General features: G+C 38.1%; 1 protein-coding gene across 1 annotated transcript in view; it reads right to left on the minus strand.

The window, feature by feature from the left end:
• The window catches only part of MAP3K9 (mitogen-activated protein kinase kinase kinase 9), a 52,947-nt gene that overhangs the window by 25,299 nt on the left and 5,935 nt on the right, over positions 1-21,713 (minus strand). Inside the window, exon 2 of the mRNA XM_085323294.1 lies at positions 5,481-5,661. Coding sequence (XP_085179420.1) covers positions 5,481-5,661 — 181 coding nt within the window. The remainder of the gene's footprint in view (positions 1-5,480; positions 5,662-21,713) is intronic.

Here is a 21,713-nt window from a genome sequence, read left to right on the forward strand (position 1 = left end):
CAAAAAAAAAAAAAAAAAAGAAAAGAAAGGTTTTCAACCTAAGAGCCCCTCTGCTTTCCATTCTAGTAGACACATTGCAAATAATTTACGAAGGTTTTTCTGCTATAGCCTTATCTTCTTTGCACTCTTACATCTTGATCACTTCTTGGCCTTAGAATCTTCAGCAGGTTTTTCACCTGTGCTGAATTTAAAAACAATTTGGTTTTGCGTTTTTTGCAAGATGTTCCTCACATGAAGCTTGCCAGCACTTAAGTCTAGGTCTTTCTTTCCTCATTTGAAAACAATTTCAACACTTTGAAGGATGTCTTCATTTCTATTAGTCTCCTCTACTGTTTTTTTTCTTTCTTCTAAAGTCTTTCCCATGAATTTGCTCTGAGCTTTAGTGTGTTGTCTTTAAATGATATCAGTGCTGTCTGTCATTGTGTTGTGTATCCCTTTATTTTGTTTTCAACAAAGTTCTTCAAAAGACTACATGTGTTTAATGATCTTTTATTGATCTTGCAAAGATATTGAATCCAATTATACTTTGACCACTGTTATACAGCAGTATGTTGAAAATATCCTATGCATGGCTGAAGACCAAATGAAAAACTGCTTCTCCTCCTAAAAGCTCCCTGAATAGTTGTTCCATGAAATGGTCATTTCTGAAGTTAAAAGATTAATCTCGTCTTCATGTCTTAAAGTAACATTTGCCCTGTCTATTTGRGGAATAATCAAAATTTTTATCATCACATCCTGCACTCTTTAAATTTCTCTTCCCCTGCCCCAAMAAGTCCTTAATATTTCACTGTAACTGCTGCCATCCTAGTTGGACAACCAGTCTTAAAACTATATTTTTCTTATTTAGATGTGGATTTTCACTCACTAGATCTTCCCTGCTGACACAGATAGTTTAAACATGAAGTATCATTTCTTGACCTATGCAACCTTTCATTTTTCCTATATAATTCATACTTTTGATATTATAATGGCCTATTAATTATTTCTTTCCAAAAAAAAATCTAAATTTCTTACTACATCAATTTCTACTCATTTCTTTAAAAAAAAKAAAAAGCAGGATTTTAAGGATTTTCCATTTTCTTTTTGGCCTCCTAGGATCCATACATAAGACATACACACAGAAAATGAATATTGGATYAAATATGTATTTGTCCTGTTTAAATTTGATTTTTCATATTCCCCTTCTGTTTAGATGCAAGTTTTGATATCAAAAGATAGGACACATTGCCAAAGAGATGTTATGATTTTACAATTAGTTCAGCATAAAGCATGTATTAGTTACTTCTCTTAATGAAATGGTTAAAAAAGCCCTGTTGATATGCTCAGAACATTTCTTCGAGATAATTTTCAAAAGAAAACGGGCAGATCTGTGTTTCTTCTAACATGACAGGAAAAGTACATACTGTAGGAAAGATCACTGTGTTTCTGATACCAAACCTAATGCCACCTCTTCCTCACATACTGACAGTCCAAGGCTGAGAATACTGCATCCACAAAACTAGTGAGGAAAGCACTGCTTTGCAGCATTAAACAACAACCATCCAAAGCGAATGAAGAGCAGGAGAGGTGCTGAGAAGAGTGTTTTCTGTTAATTCTCAGGCAGGGCACTGGGAACTACAAAGCAAAAAGCTAGAAGTAGAAGAGATTTATACAAAAAATGAACATGAAGAAAGAGCCAAGGGGCTCTCCTCATTCTCAACAGTCAGGAAAAAAAAAAATGGTGAAGCTCATTTGTTTTTCCAGCAAATGGTACTAATTTTCGGACTTCAAATACAGTAGGAATCACGTGATACAGACCATGTGTCCAAGTCAACTGACACTTCTATGCATAACTAACCACCTCCCAGTGATCCAGTAATCCTTTAAGCCATTTAACATCAGGTTCAATCCTACTCACTGGATTTTCAGGGAGAGGGAAGCTGGAGGTCTGCAGGATTTCACATGTGATTTTGCCACCTTCCCTGCAATGCTGTGAACTTACAAAGAAAGAAAGAAAAAGAACAAACTCATTTCCCTTCTCACTGTTATTGTTCAATGGCATTTGTATCTTGGCTTCCTCTTAACCATCTCCTGAGGTTTATGACTTTGCATAAGAAAGGAACCATCTGTCTAAGAAGGGGATTCCAGCAACAATAGAAACCAGACCATTTTTGCCAAGAAAGATTGAACTTCATTGTATTTTTAGTGGCGATTAGCATTTTGCCTTTTGCATGTTATTGGACTGGCAGCTCCAGAAACTAACATCTCCTGCTTATGCTTCTCCCATATCAGCTTCTACCAAAATTGCTAGTCAACACTTATTTGCCAGAAACTGAAGTCTCACCAGTGTTTCCTCTGTGTCTGTAGTCACAAATAGCTACATAGGCCTGCAAGTGGTCAGTTGTGGATGAAAGTGCTTGCCAACACTCGATTCAAATGAAATATTCTAATATAAGTTTCTAATACAGGTTTTTACACCGACTACCAAAAGCCTGGAATATCTTCATCTGCTAATCAGATATTTTAAGTATTTCTGATATTTTGTTCCTAAAGGAAACTTTATATTTCACTAGTCTCAGTAGATGAGTCTTACGAGCATCTAAACTGAGGAAATCAGATCAAGGTTGTATGGTGGCCTTGGCTTCTAGAAGCACACCAATCATAACAATAACATGAAAAAGATTTTCTTTTAAGCAGCACAAGAGAAAAATGTAGTGGGAAGCAAAAAAGAAACATCTAAGCAATTAAAATGACGGGGGAATTTGGATTACCTCCTACTAATGTTAGCTTGCTGTGCAATATTGGATACCCGCCACATCTATTCTTCAATTTCACTCCTGTAAATCCAAAAGAAGTTGGTAATTCTCTTCTCAAATACGTTATTAGAGTAATAGAACCAGTCTGACTTTTTCAAATGAAAAGGTATCTTCTTTTTCTGTGCAACATATACAGCTGAAGCTCTGTGCATACCTAAAATGTCCAGATGCACTATAACACAATTGATAACAATAAATTTACTCTAGCAGGAAGTACTAAGTTCTGTTATTATCAGCAAGTTTTGCACTGGTCAAGGCCCTGGCGACAGACAGGAGTGGCAGGAGCATTCCTCAGTCTAGTAAGTTATTTGCCAACCCTCCAGTAGAATGGGGCAAAAAACAAAACATTTAAAAATGGAGCTTGATACATTTTTGAAAGGAATTACATGAACTGGCTATTTACGCTGGGATAAAAGACTGACTCAGGAAATAACAATACTGGCAAGCATCTTTTCCAGCAGGTGTTTATCTGTGCAGCAAAAACACAAGTTGAGAAAGATGTTAAAGGGCTGGGCAACACTTCAGTCAGGACCTCTTGCAGTATTATTCTAACATACCTTTCAGAAAAGATATTAGAATAAAAAGGTCTGTGAATGTTAGGGACAGACACAGCCAATTCTGCTGATGTTGCACAGACTAACTGGAAAGTTGTTTATCAGGCAAAAAAATCTCCTAACTCTAGCAAATAACCAGGAGGTTAAAGTGGACAAGAGGAGGGGTATATCTAATAGGATAAAAAGAAGTTCATCCTGTTAAGAGCTTCAATTTCATTCTCAGATGGGGACAGGATTTCTTAGTTGTCCACAACTGCTTTTGTAAAAGCCAGTGCTTTCAAACATGGACTCACTAGTAGGGACTGCACCAGCAAGCATTTTCCTCTGCATGCATGCATCAGACAATGTTCTGCTTAGCTTATTTTAGGTATGATCAAGGTTTTGGCCACCACAGAGAAGGCTTATATAGAGACAATGTAACGTAGCTCTTCTAATGGTGATGACAACCCTTCTGTTTAAGGAAGAATGTTTAGAGAAATTCAACCTGTTCCCAGGGGAAAGTGGTAACTATAAATAAAAGAGGAAAGTGATTCCATAATCTTAAAACAGAATTATAATGGTCTGAAAAACTACCAGGGATTTTGAAATGATTTACAATCTTTAAGCCAATGAGCATATTGATGTTTTTGCACAGTTATAAAGGTTCTTGAGCTACCTTCATGAAATTCATCAACCAATTTACTAGGTCATCTCTCTTTTAAAATAAGGCCAAATCATACTGGTACAGAATATCTACTGACCTGTTTGGCATGCCTGAGTTACAATTACGGAGGAACTGTTCCCCTCTGCCACAGTCATTCCTAGTGCTGTTTCAGAGAAGAGGAAACTGAGGTTCAAGTTTGGCATGCTGTGTTCAAAACAGTACTGTCAACACTGGAAAATATGCATGACTGAGGTTTTCATTTTTGCCAGATTTCACTCAGGAAAAAAAAAGCCTACCTCTCACACAATTCCTCTCTCAGATTAGCCACACAGGTTTACCTTATTTATAGCGTCCGAATTTTATCCATGCTGACTACCATCACATGCAAAATACAAGCTTATAGACTTACCACGAAGTACTATATTATCTGTTCAACAAAACCAGATAAGGGAAATAAGAACCCTTCCACCAGATCTCTGCCATAACAGTCAAATAATTCTTCTAGCTGGGATATTTCTTTACCCTGACAACCGTTCACAGCACGCATGCTCCGTGTGGGTGCACTACTTATCGACTACAGAATCTTACCATCCTAAAGACCCAATCACCTAGACACTTCAGTACCACTCTCCCCACAAGAAAACTGAAATTCTGTTTACTTGTCTGTTCCAGATGTTCAGTACTAATTCTACGTTACATACCAGAGAACTCATTTTCCTAGAGCTATCTACCAGATTCTGGATTTACCAATTCACTTACAAGAGTCACATTCAGAATCATTTTCTGTAAGTCTACGGGTCGCTCTTTACATCCATTCCCACCAAAATAGCTTCTATTCTCAGAAATCCTAGCACCTGAATGGAAATGACAATATATACATGAAAATAATTACTTACAGATTACCTACTCGGATACAGAAGAGATTTCCTATTTTATGCCAGAGATTGGAAGGATAGAAATAATTCACAAACTTAGAACAAAAGTGAAAACCACTGCATTCATGCTGAAACTTGCAGAGAAAACTTGATTAGGTACAGAGTATATAACAGACACAGATTACACCAGAACATAAAATGATCCTACTACTCTTCGAAAAATAGTAAAAAAAGTAGCAACTGTAAGTGCTTCTCAGCTTGTTTTTATGGCCTTTGATTGCATCAGCCAATATCAAATAGTGCAAAACATTTGTTTTAGATAATATAGATGGATAGGTATTATGAATCCTAGGATAATCTGAATATGACTTTATGGAACAATAAAAATTTAGAGGCATGCATGAGCTGACCCACCACTTCCTACAAAGCAAAGGTTTACAATTAGTCTCAAAGAAGGCTGAGAATCTGGCAGATATAGGGCCAGCAGATAAAGCTTCCTTAAGACAAGAATTTTCATACTTGGTTCATCATTACTTGTTTTTAAGCATAAAATAGCTTTCCTAGCATGTATAGTTMCCCTTTAGTATCCAATCACTTAATGCCAAATCAATACCTCCACACATCGCTGCCTTTGGAGAACATGGAGGAGCGGATGACCTCAGGAGCCATCCAGGCATATGTCCCAGCTGCGCTCATTTTGGTAGTTTTATGCCATTCCCTGGCCAAGCCGAAATCCGTGATCTTCAATATCTTGTTGCTCAGATCTCCATTTTCCACCTTTTCGAGTATCAGTACTGGAGAAAAGGGAGGGAGGGAATAAAAGGTATGCAAAGTAAGGCTAGAATTTAGGCAAAACAGACCCTCCTGGTAAGAGAAGCAATTTCCCAAATTTCAAGATTCTCCCTGATTTTTGGTTGTTCAAACACACCACACTTATTTCAAGCTGTCCTGTCATCTGATAAGTGAACAGCTGTCTAGCATATAACTAATTTTAACCAAAATATCAAGCCCCAGAGAACAAATAGATTATAACTATTTAATGTACCTCCTAATGTCATTCTATATAATAATTCTTTACTAAGAGAAATGAACCACTGTAACTTCTAGAAAAACAGATAAAGCAAGACATTTGTAAATTAATTTTCTCAACAAGCCACTTATAGTAGCTTTGTCTTGAACTGCTTACAGGACTTAAAAAAAAAATAGATATGCTCATAGACTGGATGTACTCCTCACTTAAATACATTAGGAGTGGAAGCTCTACAAACAGATTTTTAAGTCTTGACTTTTAAAAAGATGATTGATGATCAGTAATAGCACACCCAGTCCAAGACTTTGGAAATACTACCATGTTATTGACTCTCTCCCATCATTAAAAAACACTTTTTTTTCTTTCTCTCTCTCTCTCTTTAAGTTAAGCTGCCAAGTTTCTACTGTGTTGCAGTGACAAAAAAGTCTATGTAATAACTTCAAACAGCTTGAGACGGAACTCGAGAATCGTTTGGTGTAAGGCACACATTTCCCTTCACCCAGGAAGTCACACCACAGCGAAACGAATGTAAAGCAGATGTCAGAAGTAGCCATTCTGCTTTAGCAGCATTAATCCTTTTATCTTAATGTAGAACAGCCATACAAGTTGTAGAGTAATATAAGATCAAGCCACAAAGTATAATAGGCTACTAAACTTCTATAACTAAAGAAGCCATAAGCCTGTGAAACTATTTTCAGCCACTTTGTAAAGGGTTGCAAAGAAAAAAAAATTTGCATCATCATCACTCCAGTGACTCGATATCAAACGACATCAAGCTACTTATACATCATCATTATGCAGCTACTCTGTTTGTAATGTTTTTACAGACTCAGGTTCTTAGAAAGCAATGAAATTAATTATATACAATAACGGTACCTATAAAATGTAAAAGGACTGCAATAAGTATTGTACATACACCCGTTATTTCCAGGATCATCTTCAGCGGATAATCCATGAAAAGAAGTGTCAGTTGAGAACTAATGTGGCTGTTTTGCAAAAAATTCTTACATTCAATAGAAAATTTGTTATGCATTCTAAACACATATCTCCCCTTCGATAACCAAAACAGGAAGTCCCATGAAATAAAAACCATGAATGGTGATTTGAAGCTTTTTGCATAATATGTAATACAAGTCTAAATGCTTACGTATTCTATTTACTGTATCAAGCTTAAACTGTCTTTAGACCAGCAACCTCGTCTACAAGACTTCATAAATCATAAGATACTATTTTATTAAAGGTTTTCTGTGAGCCAACTCAAGTTATGAGTAAACTAGACTTATGGTTAAAGTCTGAGTTCTTGCTTCTGTTGCAAAATTTCTTTCTAATGTTACTGAATGTTTCATTTTCCTGAACATTACGACAAAGAAGGAACTTGAGGCCTAGCTTCCTGCTCCACAGAAAAACACAAACACTATTTCAAAAAGATTTTACTGAAAACAGAAGTTGGCTAGTATTGAGATGTTGAATTGATCCCTCTCTGTGAAGCTTTCTGATAGCAGTAAAGTGAAAGTGAGGTAGAACTAAAAATTCTTATCTCTTGGGAAAGAGCATATGCGCTTCTAGACCCACACTTCAGGACAGAACAGAACCACCCCAGGAAATGAAGGCATCTCTCTTCTTCCTAATCTAGTTTTTTCTTTTTCCTTCTTTTTAGCAGCTGAAGAATTATTAACTGAAAAAGAAAGTATTTCATTGATTGCAAGGGGGTGAAAAGCATCCTAGGATATAGAGGCTCTAAGTTATTTGTTCTAGCATCTACCCACTTTAYCTACAGAACTGGCAGAAAAAAATATTATTTAATGATAAATTTAAATGCAGTGACATATAAATACATAGAGACACAGTGAAATGGAAAAGGTAAAGTAAAACTTTGAAACAGAAGAGCAAGGATACTTTGGTTTTCTTTTGTTCCCCTGCAGAAGCACAACAATTGACAAGCAAATTTGTTCTTCACAAGGCAAATCATATCCTGTCTGAATCATCTCAATAGCAGGACAGGGAGCCAGATATTACAGTTGGATTGCATATACCTTCCTGGCAAGAGATTATTTAAATCTCATTACCTTTATTTGTGTTAAAATCTAACAAAATAATTAGTACTTACACAGATCTTTTGTATCCTTTTTTTTCAGATGTGGGCTAAGTGAGAAAAATTACCATGACAAAAGACAACAGAGAAGTATAACAAAAGAGCTGGATTTATTGCAAGTCCTTGATTTCTGAATTACATCAGAGGCTCCCCTTTTATTTTCTTGTTATAACTGCTTGGGATAATAATCCTGCAACCCAAGATTATAAAAAAATAATTTTCAGAATCATATCTCTTTCCAGCATCCATTTCAGTTCTCCTTATCACAGTCAATAGTAGAAGACCAACTTTTTTCAACTAGGAACCTGTCAGAATTTCCAGTTGAAAGCCTCTTGACTCTCCCTGTGTTCATTCTTGTTTGAACGAAGAATCCCCAAAATCGCTGAAGTTCCAACTTTTCAGTTACCCCCTTAAAAACCGCTTACGGTGATGCCTAAAAGCACCCAATCCAGGTTGCTAAAATGCTGCAAATGCACTTTATCTGTCATGCTGATCAATATGGTCTCACCTTCTTGTGAGCTTATCTAAAACCAAGTATCGCCTATCATGTTTACTGCTTTGAGTGTAAGTTCTTTCTGGACTCTGGAGTTCGTAACAATATATAACACAAATTAGCAACATATATACACTAACAGCAGCTAGAGTTAACACATCTTTCCATCTTCTAATGGATCCGATCACTCAAGACAGAACTAACAATGGCCAGATGATAAACAAGCTATTTTAAAAATACCAGTCTAATAAAAAAAAATCAGACATAAGAACAAAGCGCCCACATCAAAAATCCAAAAATCCAGCAAATCTACACATAAATTAATCCTTCGCATTCTGGTCTGCTGATTTAAAAGATCTGCATGAGATAAAGAGGTTAAAAAAAAAGGTGGAAAAATAATTAAATTTTTTCCCATTCCCATCCTTAAAGAGAGGAATTATTTGGCAGCAAAAATTCTGGGCTTGTTTTTCAGGCAGCTGGAGAAGAATGAGGGCTGAATCAGCAGGAACATGCAGATCGTGCATCAGCTGCTTCGCAGTCAAACGCTATTTCCCTCTTCCAGCAGAGCCCATACAAAAAGCCTCTTCCTATGTGCACACACAGAGCCAGTCAAGTTGTACATGAAGATATGTTAAATGCTACTGCTTGTAATAACACAAAACAATTTTTTCCTGTTTCCACAAAGAGGCTGAAAGCTGATCTTAAGTAACCTGGGTGTAGGGGAACCAACTGGAGGCACGTAAAAGTGGCTGGTGAAGCAAACTGAGTATACAAGCACATTCAGACAGCTTTAAGGATTAGGAAGCTCAGCTAATGAGCAACAAATCATCAATACTATGATCTTTGCTCACTGCAAGTGAAAAAGCAAAACATATTGGCTTAAATCAGCATTAAGAGTTGTTAGCAAGATGAGGTAAGGGGTATTATGAACATGAGTGCTGACAGGACTAATAACCCAAAAGGTCTAAGGGCTCACGTATTTTTTTATATATATATATATATAGTCCTGAAAAACATGGAACTTGTCCCTTCAGCAAGTAAAGATTTGCCAATCTGAAATAACAGCTCAGATGAATTCTGAATAGCAAGACAGCTCTTTCACACTTGGAATATGAAGGAATGTAATCCCATCTGCCTTGGTATCTTCTAGTGAGATAAACGTRCCCTGAATCAGGCAGTCATCTGGATATAGGGAAACATCATTTAGATGTAAAACTTCCACTGCTAGGAATTTAGTAAGAACTTTATACCATGAGGTGTCTCATCAACAAAACCATTTACTGGTAAGAACTGGGCCCCRTTGTCTTTATGTATCTGCTTTCAGGATCCAGGCAGGATCCAAGTCACAGAAGACAAAGCTCACTTGAGACACATTAACTCTGACCTTAGAGGGWTTTAAAAGTACGAAACACAGGGCCTCTTGTTATCTACATTACGATGAAGACCAGTCTTTTGTTGAAATGAAGATGTCTTGCAAACTTCCCCTCTACTTAAGAATGTCTTCTGTGCCTGTCATAAGTCATCAAGGATATTTTTACGTCATCTCATGTGAAAAAGCTTCCTGAAGTACAAAGAAAGAAGCAGGCAACRTACAAACAAAGGGCTGGATTAGGTAACCATAGACAATGACCCAACATTTACCAGTTTGAAGACAAGTCAGACTGACTGGTAGAATACTATATGGCAGAATCCAAGGACCATTTGGTAGACTGAGTCTGGTACAGTCCTTAGTTATCCTGTCAGACATGACAGCAAGTCAAAGAACTGAATATTGCCAGAGAYGGGAAAACCTACCACTGCCACATCTCTGGTACTTTTTGGCGCAGGGTATCAGCTGTATGCTCCTTTTGGTTTCTGCTCAGGATAAAACAATTTACTACAACTAAAAAGAAAAACAGCATTTTGTGGCTTGCATTTCCAGTCCTCTCACTGAGTAGTTCGGAGCTATAGGCCAAAACCAATAATCCACTCTCTGAAGGCTGAAGATGCTCTGTGCTTGGGACTGTGATACTCCAATGGACAATTACCATCATGACCTAACTGCACTAACTGCAGCATTCAGGACATTTACTGTAGCCTGTAAGAGGATCCCACCTACTAGCCAGCCTTTCTTAATTGCACCCTTTAATTCRTCTTTGTTACCACGAGGGAACTTGGCAACCAAGTTCCATATTATCAGAAAATCATCCTTGAGCAACACATCCTGGCATTTACTTCTTTGGAACCACAATAATGCTGAAGAATACGATTTCCACAAGAACAAGACCAGGTGCCTAAGATATTGAGTTAGTTACTTTCACAACTGAAGGAAAAACTAAGAAGTCAGTGTTGAAGTAGATTGATAAAGCTTGCGAAGAGCACCTTCAGTACATTCTGCCGATCTCTGAATGGCAGTCATTAATCAGAGTTTTCACCAGGTCTAATACTCTTCTGTTACTAGGCAATACTACATGCTGAAACAGAAATATCATTAGAGGTTCTCCTGATGCGACTAGAGTTTATCATTCCTGTCTCAGAAATCTGCACAAAAAACGGTAGGAAGTTAATTCATACAGTGCTGGTGCCAAGTAAAGATGCTTTCTTAGTGAGGAAGGGAGAAAGTGCTGATGATGTGCTCTAGATCCTCTTGATTTATCCTTGTTTGTGACCTGCGCTAGCAGCTTTTCTAGCAGTTATTTCTGAATGATATAAATCCACTTCTTGAGGTCAAGTGAAGCTACCTTCTCCAACTTAAGTATCRTTCCATACATGCATTCACGGCTAGTAGGCTTCCGACAGAATGAAATGTCAGCCTTACTGAAAGTTAAGTAAGTCCTGAGAAGTATATAGATCCCAGTGATGATAACATATCCYCAAGGGGATGATTTGCAGTTTCATAAGACAAAATTGTGCATTAGTGACATCAAGAAAAATGAGATTTTTTTCCTCTCTATAATCAGGGCCAATTTGTTGCTTTTCTTGTTTAAATCAAGATTTGCACAGAAAATGGATTCACAGAAATTTACTGACAACAGCTTCTGACACTGGTGAGTCAGCTCTTCCTCCTGCCCCACCCTAGTCCACAAATGATTCTATCATTAGGTTGTAGTAAGGCGACATAACCTGCCTTAGTATTTAAAGCAGCACAAAAAAGCAACTTAGGATTTCTAAGATAATGTATAATCTTCAACTCTCACAAAGATGCTAGTACTGGATCTTCCAGTTCTGCCTTGTTGTCACAAGTTATCACAGAGAGGCCTGCTCCATGGGGCACTGGACAACACAGGATTATTTACCAGAAGGCCAGTAGAGTTAAGACTGTCGTTGGTCTAATGAGACCTTTATTTAAGGACAGTTCCAAAATAGGAGTTTCACCTTAGAACACTGAATTTTCACTAGCATGTTTAGGATTGGGACTAAATATATCTAGGATTAGTCTGTGTCCACGTAGAAGGGGAAATCACTACTGTGAAAACACTGAAACCTGTATCTTTAGAATTTATTGCTGCAGACATCCTGCGCTAGTACCTGAAATATTGGTAAGTTCTAAGCAGGCAAAAGAGAGGATCGAATGTGTTCTGAAGGAATGGAGTTACAGACTAAATGCTAGCCAGGTTTCAACTTTGCCATAAACTATAAAATGGAACTAAAGAAGGAGGCAAGTGACAAACAGTTCTATAGAGATAAAATTCCCTCCTGCATTCATGAAACAGATGCAGACCTACCAAAGCCTCACAYGTTCAAAAGGCAGACCTCTTCATCTTTCCCCCTTGTCCATCCTTTCAAATGATTACAGTGGAAATTAGCTGGGATGAAACAGAATTCACAGTAACTTAGATGGCAAGTCTTCCTAGCTCCCAAGCATAGTCAGAGGAAAAACAAAGCCTCTGCAGAACGGRATTCAGAGCTTAAGTCAAACTTAGATGATCTGAATACCTCTCTACAGAAACATCTCGACTAGAAGGCAGATTGATATTAAGTGCCCAAACTTAGACCACATGAATCTCTCTCAAGGTCTGGTATAAACAAGCAATTTCAACTTAAAAAGCTCCCCAACACTGCAAAACCTGGAACACGAGATGTGAAATAGCCATCTGGTAAAACTTTATTTACTCATTTTTGCAAGATTATTTCAGTGCTCTGAAATTTTTAAACTGAAGTTTTCAGAAATATAGTTTTCCACCATCAAGACAGTTAACCTAAGTCACATGAATACTGTTCCTAGGCTCAAAACATCAACTAGAGGTTATAATTTATTGCATCTTGCACCACTCAGCTTAGTGACCATTGAATCAGTTGACTAGTTGACAGTAAGTATCTTTCTCAAATGCATGAGGCCTCAATGCAGGGAGAGCCTAGTTTTCAGATATTAAACAGTTGCATTTTCATTGTTCATAGATATATCACAAAGATGTGAGATCAGATACACAAGGCACCATGAAGTAAAGAGAGGGGCATGAAGTCCTTAAGAAGCCACAAAAAATAGTCAGCATTCGCTCCTGCTTCTTAGCCATTGTARTAAGTTTCATGTTGCTAAGCAAACTTTGATTTAGGAATATTCTCAAGTTATTTTAATGTTCCAATGCAAATAATTGCAGTATTGATGCATTTTTCATTCTGTTTAATCCAACTCATTCCTATTGCAACATTTTTTGTTCTGTCAGATTAGTCACAGAACAGTAATTTGTCTGAGTCCCCTCCTTTTTGCCAAAATGTCCCCATTTGCATCTCTTCTTTTCATTTTCTTCATAGTTCTCAGACCCATCTACCCTTTCTCCAAACACGCTCCCTCCTCTAGTACACATAAATGTATAACAACTATATTCTCCACTGAATCTTTCAATCTGATCATTAACATGAACATGATGAAACTTTACTTAGGTTYTAAGTTTGTCACTTAATAAAACCTCAGTAAGACACCTGCCATTTTTCATCTAGCACTACACTACTGTCTCCAGTACGTATGAAAAAATAGTTCAGCCGGGTAGATTACAGTCACAGCAGGAAATCTTTCASAAGGGAAATTAAGAAACTTCTTCCCCCYCAACAGAATTAGCAGCTACTCTTTTGGTCCTCCGTCTTTCTCCTATCACACCAGCAGAGCCAAAAGGCCACATTACATTATCTTCTGCTATCTCACAAACACAAACTCTCCCCGAAAGGCTGTAACACTGTCAGGAATTTTTTGCTGCTTTGTTTCCGTAGGGGTATTTTGTTTTTCAGCCACGTGCTTTCGGACAGCTTGGTCAGACAGAGTTGCATTCTTACTCTCCAGCAGGCCAGTCAACAGGGGGAAGGAGCAAGTGGTGAAAAATAAATTTTAATCTATGCTGATTCAATTGCTAGTAATGAAGAACTAGTAGAAAATAGCTCCACACCCCATCTTACCCCATCAAGACTAAGTGACAAGGCAGCAAAATATGGTCCTATAATCTTTCTTTGATTTATCAACCTAGAGAAAAAATTAGGTTTGTCTACATACATACATTTGTGCTGAATGGGATATTCCTTTGCTTTGTGCTAAAAGTTGACTCTTATGCAAAAGCAGAAGAACATTGGAGTGGAGGGAATCATTACAGAGTTATCACTCAGAGTAGAAATATCACATTATTATATCTGAGGATAGAAAAAAGGGGCTCCTGTCCACTACACACAGCAGTATGCACAGCCTAGCATACCAAAATTTCCTAACTGTATCACCTTCAGCTTCTTCTAATCYGCTGCTTGTATTCTTGAGTTATTTAGCACAAAGCGCACAATAAAAAATATTCTGACTCGAAAGGCAAAAGTTGACAAAGGCAGAACAGTAAGGAAAGCAAGCTAATGTCACAGCACCACCACAAYAGTTAACAACCCAAATCCCCCAATCTTGTTTCATGTCAATAGTGTCAATAGCTGTATCAGCAACCTCCCGCTCTCTCCCTCAAACCAGAATGCTTTTAAAAAAAGGGGAGAGAAACCACAAAAACATCCTGTGACAGTCTCTTGTATCATCCACTCACAGTTCTCTCCAAGTCATTTGCCTGGGCATGATGCTACTCCYTAAGTCTGGCACATAAGAACAGAAATCTATTAGCTAATGAACCTCAATCCTGCTGTGAACAGCTCACAGTCATTAAGTGTGGGAGCAGGATGGGGAGGGAATGGATCAGTTTACTCCACGAGGATTGAGATCATACAGGAAGAAGTATGGAAGGCAGCAGGCTGGAAGACCAGGATCCCTACTGTGGGAAACAAAAGAAGTTGGTTCGGTTGTCTGCAGTACAGTGGGATGTATCACTGACTTCATAGATGACTGATAGCTTCACATTTAACTTTCATATAACTCTTCCTCAGCTGAGACCATATAGAATTTTAGTGACTAGATACCTGCCCTTCTTTACTTTATTTAGTTAYTACAGTTTAGGTAGACAACAAAATGGCAGGGCTAGTAAGCCGTGATAAAGTAACATCCTTCAGTCATATTTCTATGAGGTTATAGCTGTATTTTGAAGCTTTCCTCTTAATCAGCATTTGAGACACCTACCACTAACTGTGTTTCTAAAATGTGCTTGGGTGGATTGTGATGCTTTGAAAGAGGCTGAGAGATCATGCAGAAGAAAGCACCAGAAACTTGTTTGCCAGAAGCTTAAGAAAACTGATTAAAAAGATACCTCAAACGAAATTATAATAAAGTTTGAATATATTCAATACCTATAATAAAATAATTACTAGAATTAAAACAAACAAACAAAAAAAACAAAAAACAAAAAAAACCCACTCTCTCTGATGTCAGGCAGGTTGTGGTGATAAACTCACCCTCCCATCATCAATATGTGAAATTAGTGTCGTTTTCTTTCTCTGAAGGCACAGATCACAGTACATAGAGATGAGAGGTGTCAGGGTGCAGCAAGAGGGGTGCTACTCCACAAGCTAAGGTGAGGTGGGAGCCAAGGCCACAGTGCCCTCATCCACCAGTGTGTACTTCCACAGCATTTGAACAAGGTGGCCAGAGTCAGGTGGTGAGAACAAGGTCCGCTGACAGTCCCAGATAAGGCAAGCAATGGACCAGATCCAGAGTCCAGCCTGGGAGTCCAGTCAAGAGCAGCAGGAGCTGGGGCCCAGAGACAGGGCCAGAAACAGGTATACTTACRACATAGGTCAGGAAAGGACTAGTACCCAAGCCCGAGTTTAAATGGAGCTCCTGGACCCATGGGCAGAGGAGGTGTGCAGAACCCCCAAATGAGGCCAGTCAGGGACACTAAAGCACCCTGACCGTGAACTACCAAAACTAATACCCTGCAAACAACATTGCTGTGCCAGCAAAACCAGCAAAAACATCACTTAGAGAATTGGTATTACAGTGCCAGAGGTTAACACCTGTACACACACTGCAWCTCCTCTAGAGGCTCTGCTGACCTAAACATAGCATGTTGATGATGTAGAGCTGACAAGGCCTGAAAAACCTGTTTGTTAATACTTGTAAGTGCCAGTAGCTCTGTTTCAGTCTTTGGTGCTGTTACCACTCAAACAGGTTGAATGTTTTGCCACCCATAGAAACTATACTCAGGCACAAAGAAAACAGTTGTGTCAAAACACAGACAAAACTCCAGCAAAAAGATGTGCCTGCAGGCATGTCCTGCTTACACCCACTTTCAAGAGCCCTATTTGTTATTTTGTGTGGTACTGTCTCATTATAGCCACCATCACCTGCCTGCATGGTCCAAGAGCTAGGTGGCAGCAATAGTGATGGGTGGGTGAAAGTGACACAAAGAAGGACTGCAAATCCCTCTTTGTCATCTTTGCTATTTTACTTGTTGCAAAAATGTTTAATTTTAAGTCATTAAGCAGCTATCTGACCACTTGTACAGGCTTAGTTAAGTTTCTTCCCCAGTCTCCCAAATTCTTACATGGACTCATATGAGATTTTTCCCTGTAGTTGCACTGCTTAGCCAATCTATTTTTATTTTGTTTAGACTGAGAAGAAATGAGAAGACCACTGGTTTAAGAACGCAAAGAATAAAAAATGGCAGAGGAACTCAAAAATATGGACTGACACTTCTGTTCTTAACTTGATGGAATTGTATTTTTTTTTTTCTTTCTTGAAATAGCGTCATGCATTTTTGCAGCAGTAATGTGCTGAAAATATCTTGGGTAGGTCATTTCAGAGGAACTCAATCRCCTATGGATACAACAGCCTAGCAACAGATTTGTCTTCCCATAGGCCTTTGCTCAGTTATGCACATCTTCACTGTTATTGTATGATCACTACTTTCAACAACCATAAGGTCAAYAGACAGCTACAAAGAGGGGAGCTAATGTTGACTGTGTAGCAGTTGGACTGTGAAAGATCACTGCTATAGCTGAACATTCAGAGTGGGTATGACCACTGGGCATGTTTTATTTCTTCCTCCATCCTGGAAGCAAAACAGCTTATGTGGCTTTACTTACCAAAGAGCAAAACAACAAAAGCTTTATCAGATGGTAGACAAGCATCAGCCCATCCACTTCCTCCTTTTAGATTATTCCAGTACAGTAAGRAGATGTATCAGTTATTGAGTCCATCAAAGAACAGGTGCAAGAGCTTTATAGAAATGAAAAAACAAAGTAAAGCCTTTACAGAAAGCAGTGCTTTCCTCATTTGAGATTAAGTGAACAATATGACCAGGGCTTCAATTCTACTGCAATGGGGACAGGGGCTAAGCTTGCCAGTTTGTCTGTGCGTGCGTGTTTTTTTATTTTTTTTTTGGGGGGGGGAGAGGGGAGAGGAGGGAAGAGGCTGCAGAGAAAGGTGGGAGTTAATGAGTAGTTTCTATTGGCAGTAGTACACTTGCATACAGTCTTAGGGAYGGAACTACATTTTGTGAAATTTATATCAGAAAATAACTCCAAAAATAAAATCTTGTGTTACACCGGTTTGCCAAAATCAAATCGCAACTTTAGCTCTACCTTCCAGCAGCCAGCCTGCACAGTATTGCCTCAAAAGTATCCAGATCATGAACAATCTGCTCTCGATCCTGCATTCAAAGTTCTTAAAGTGATTAACAGATCTGCCCATAGACTGAGTCTAGGCTTTCCGCYGGATATTGTGCATGCAGCCTTTACCTACCTACCGTTGGGTACTCTGCTGATCTTTTCGGCAAGACTGCATCTTTATTCTACTATTTGTTTGTGGTGCAGAAGGCTAAGGGTTGCAAAAGAACCTGTAGTGCATAGAACTGATAAGACTCTCTCAAAAATTCCACATCTTAAAGGAAAAATAAAGAATACAAATATTGTCTCTAGTAACAAGTATATATTTCCCTCTTATTCCTAACCGTGCAGCAAAATCCCTAATATTAAAAAAAATACATCTTGGAAGCAAAAGCATTTTAATTATTGGGTATGTGAGGATTCAACAAAGCCACAAAGCTGGCTGACTGTCCTCTTCTATCAACCTGGAGGATGTGATGGATGTGACAGCACAGCAGTTCTTGGATTTGAAGCTGGGCAGTACAGTAACTATACAGAGATAATGCATAATGGGGGAAGGGAAAGCAAAGGCTTCCAGAGCCATGATATATTTAGAATCGATCCTTTCACCTAGCCAAGCTGAAAAGTCTTATCGCTTTAGTGATCCGGTACAAAACACTTTGAATGCTCTTGGAGAACATTCAAGTCAGTTTCCTGGAAAAAATGGAGCTGTTCAGCTCTGGTTTCAGATCAAATCCTAGCAAACTGCCTACACGAGGACAACCTGCTTGCTCAGGMATGGATTCTTTCACTCTTCACAATCAGTCAAATGCTCTAACAAAAAAAAAAAATCTGTATACAACTCAGTGCTTTGCCAAATCATATCAGTTTGAAGATTTGTAAAAAATCAAGTATAAAAACAGTATTAGGCAAAAACAAAAGATGGAACAGGGAAAGCAGAATCACATGAATGTCATTTATATTAATTGCTGCTCAAGAGACCTTCTGAAAACTGATTTAACAACARTGTTGGTTCAGTGGGCACCATTTCCAGACACAAAGCCAAAGCAAAACAATTCCATGCTACTTTTTTTCATCCTGAGTTTCAATTAAGACATCTCTATGAAGTAGTTAATAACATCAATAAATCCAAACTCAAGATAAATAACACAAGCTTTTATCCTTTGGTTAACTTGTTGGTTTGTAACCAACAAGTAGTACTAGGCATATCAAGTTCCGTTAATAATCAAAACCAAGGAAGTTTTCTTATTTGCAGGATCCTTTCACAATGCAGAATCATAGGCCRCTAAAAGCTGATCTCCCTACTGTCTTTTCATAATCACATGCTCACAGTGTAGAAACAACAGGAAATCCTGTAATATAAGGAAGGTGGGGCAGACGGATGACAAGGCCTCATTCGCATACATCCCACTGCACTTACAGAGATCACCTTTACAACAGTTAACCACTTCCGCATAGTCTCCTAGAAATACTGCAGGAATCCCCAGCTTAAATACAAAAAGTTTTGTGGTAAGCAAGATCTTAATGGCAGGAGTATTTGCCTCCAAAAATGGAGCTATGAGTGCATACTGGCTCCATCCTGCCAAMTGACGTAATGTTTGCTACACATTTGAACAACAAGCCTAGAAGTCAGCAAGGCTGAAGCCACCTTCATGTTTTAACGAAGGTCTGAGCTTACACACACAGCAAATATGGTAATGTTTCTCAACAACCAAACCAAACTCCAGACGCCTATCCGATGAAGCATCAGAGCAAGATGTTGCACAATGAACTAGGAGCCCAGCCTGCAGTGCTGCAAACCACCCAGGGCTGAAGTAGTAAATTGTTCAAAGCACATACAGGATTTCAAAGATTATCTGAAATCCACATACGCGTTAGCTAAAGATTTTTTGATTTTGTTTTTAACAGAAACTGCTGTTGTAAAAATGCCTAAGTAATATAACAAAACTTAGAATGGATGGGCAAGGGTTGTTTGTAGCAATTGTGTAAAGAGCTTATGGGAAGGCCATCTATCCCTCGCTACTAGTTTTTGGAAGAGCACAGAACAATCTTGCACTGTGTTACCGTTATCACCATAATGACTATTCTAAAGGCTATGATCAGAAAGACTTACTATTATGGGAGTCCTCTTCTCCCTGACCTTAAAAGACACACTGACGAAACCAAAAAATGTAATTATAATCCTGATACATGGTGATAGGTTCTCTTCTTAGCACGTAAGTCTTCCATTACTACTTTTCTGTTTTTGCCTCCTATCTGGAAAAAGCTCAGGTCAACAAGGAAGGGTGAATACTTTTCCATTAGCACTCCGGCTATTAAGAAGCTGTTGTCAAGTATCTAAGGCTACTTTGGCAAGCTTTTTGGAAAACAAAGTCATATCAGTCTAACTGAAACGATCCTAGAATCACAAAGTAAATACGGTTCAGAAAGCAGCTGCCTACATGAGGTGCTACTGTTTGTGATCCTCCCAACAACTTAAGGCTTTCCTCATCTTGTCACAAAAGAACATGCAGCATCTTTAGAATGAGATATTACTTAAAATTAAGGAATCATCTTGGGTGATGAAACATCACTTCAAAGAGCAAGATTGCACTTTTGATACTTCAAGAGTTTGTCTGCTTGCTTTAGATATGTTGAAATTCTAAAAGGAATTGTTTGATGAGAAAGCAAAAATGAAGCTGCTGGCAGAAGTCTCTCAAAATTCAGATTAAGTTTATTGATGTGGGAGCAGCACAAAAAAACGCAGCTGAAACAGTTATTCTAGCTTCCTGAAAATGCCACAACAAGGCTGTTCTCACTACCGACTTACTGCATGAAAATTTCAGAAAAAAACATGGGTTTGAGAGCTCTGGCACAGATGGTCAGATAGTGAAGTCATCGGTGCAGCACATAAATGACTGCATTCATTTCCCACACGATGATGGTCAAGCCTGTTGGTATCTGTTCTATTCCATACGTGCAATTTGGAGAAAGTGCTCGCTGCCACAACACTATTTTTACTTCAGAGGAGAAACAATTCTGCAGAAAAATATATACAGTTGGCATAAAAATACAAAAAGGATACTAGCTGGACTAAAAAAAAGTAATATACACAAATTTACTACTTCAATATGAAGGGAACTGTTTTCACTCTTGCCTGGAAAAAATAAGGGATTCCATTCATGACATTGCCTTGCTGCTTTGGAGGTGGGGAGGACAAAGGAGTTCAAAGTATTTTTGTGAATATCAAAGTTATTTTAAAATAAGTCTTTTCATTTTTGGCTTGTAATGCACAGTGAACCCATTAATTAATATTCAACTAGAAGAACTTCAAAATGAAAATAAATCTCCTGCAAGTCTCAGAAATCTACTATCACTTACTCAGAATAAGAAGACTGCAATATGAAAGCATCTGTCAAATCTCTCAGACAGGAAAGTAGCTGTACTAATTTAGACAAGCTAAGAACAAATACAGTCAAAGTAAACTCTCCCTACTATTGTGAATTCCCAATATTTCAACAGCTTAAAAGTTAGCATCACCGTCAAGTGTAATTCCTCAGAGCTATTTACCTTTTCTGAGCTAATAACATGAAATTATTATTACTATTATTATTCATTCTGTTCAACAAAAAGCCGTATCATCACTGGTATGAATTTCTTCCTCATATCACTGCATAAAAAGGTATTGTTCTTTGTTTTTTGTCAATCACAACATGAGCAACTAGGATATACACAAAAATGCTAATGCTTTGTGGAGATAACAGAAAAAGGAATAGACAAAACAGAACCAGGATTTGTGTACCATTAGCAGTATGGTGTAACAAACCCATATAAGAAACCAGATATGGGTTTCCTATACCCATACTAGATAATTGCTTAAGGACAGAACCTGAAAAAAAAATCAATCAGTTTTAATCACCTTGTGGAAAATATTCAGGCTATCTGAAAAGCTGGATTTCTACTGTACATACTTTTTACTAAATCTTTTAAAAAAATGACTGATTAGCTGTCTATTAACTGTAGCTTCAAACATCTGCATAATATCAACCTTCCAGCGGTTGTTCAGAAAAGTCACATTCTCACCACYGTCCTCCTACAGGCAAGGAGCATCCAACTATGGCCAGAGCAAATAATTCACAGTGGAAACAATTTAGATGCCATCAAAATAGTTTCACTCTACTTTATATGAGGTATTACTCACTTGTTTAATTGCACTGACAGAGGTAATCTGCTGCGATAGAAGGAGAAACACTGGAGAGTTAGTCAGCAAATTACATTAATGTACTAGAAGTGGCAATTGCAGTGCAGATTTCCAAACTGC

This window comes from Rhea americana, unplaced genomic scaffold, assembly GCF_003343005.1.
Source record: "Rhea americana isolate MKP2758 unplaced genomic scaffold, rheAme1 scaffold_84, whole genome shotgun sequence".
Classification (NCBI taxonomy): domain Eukaryota; kingdom Metazoa; phylum Chordata; class Aves; order Rheiformes; family Rheidae; genus Rhea; species Rhea americana.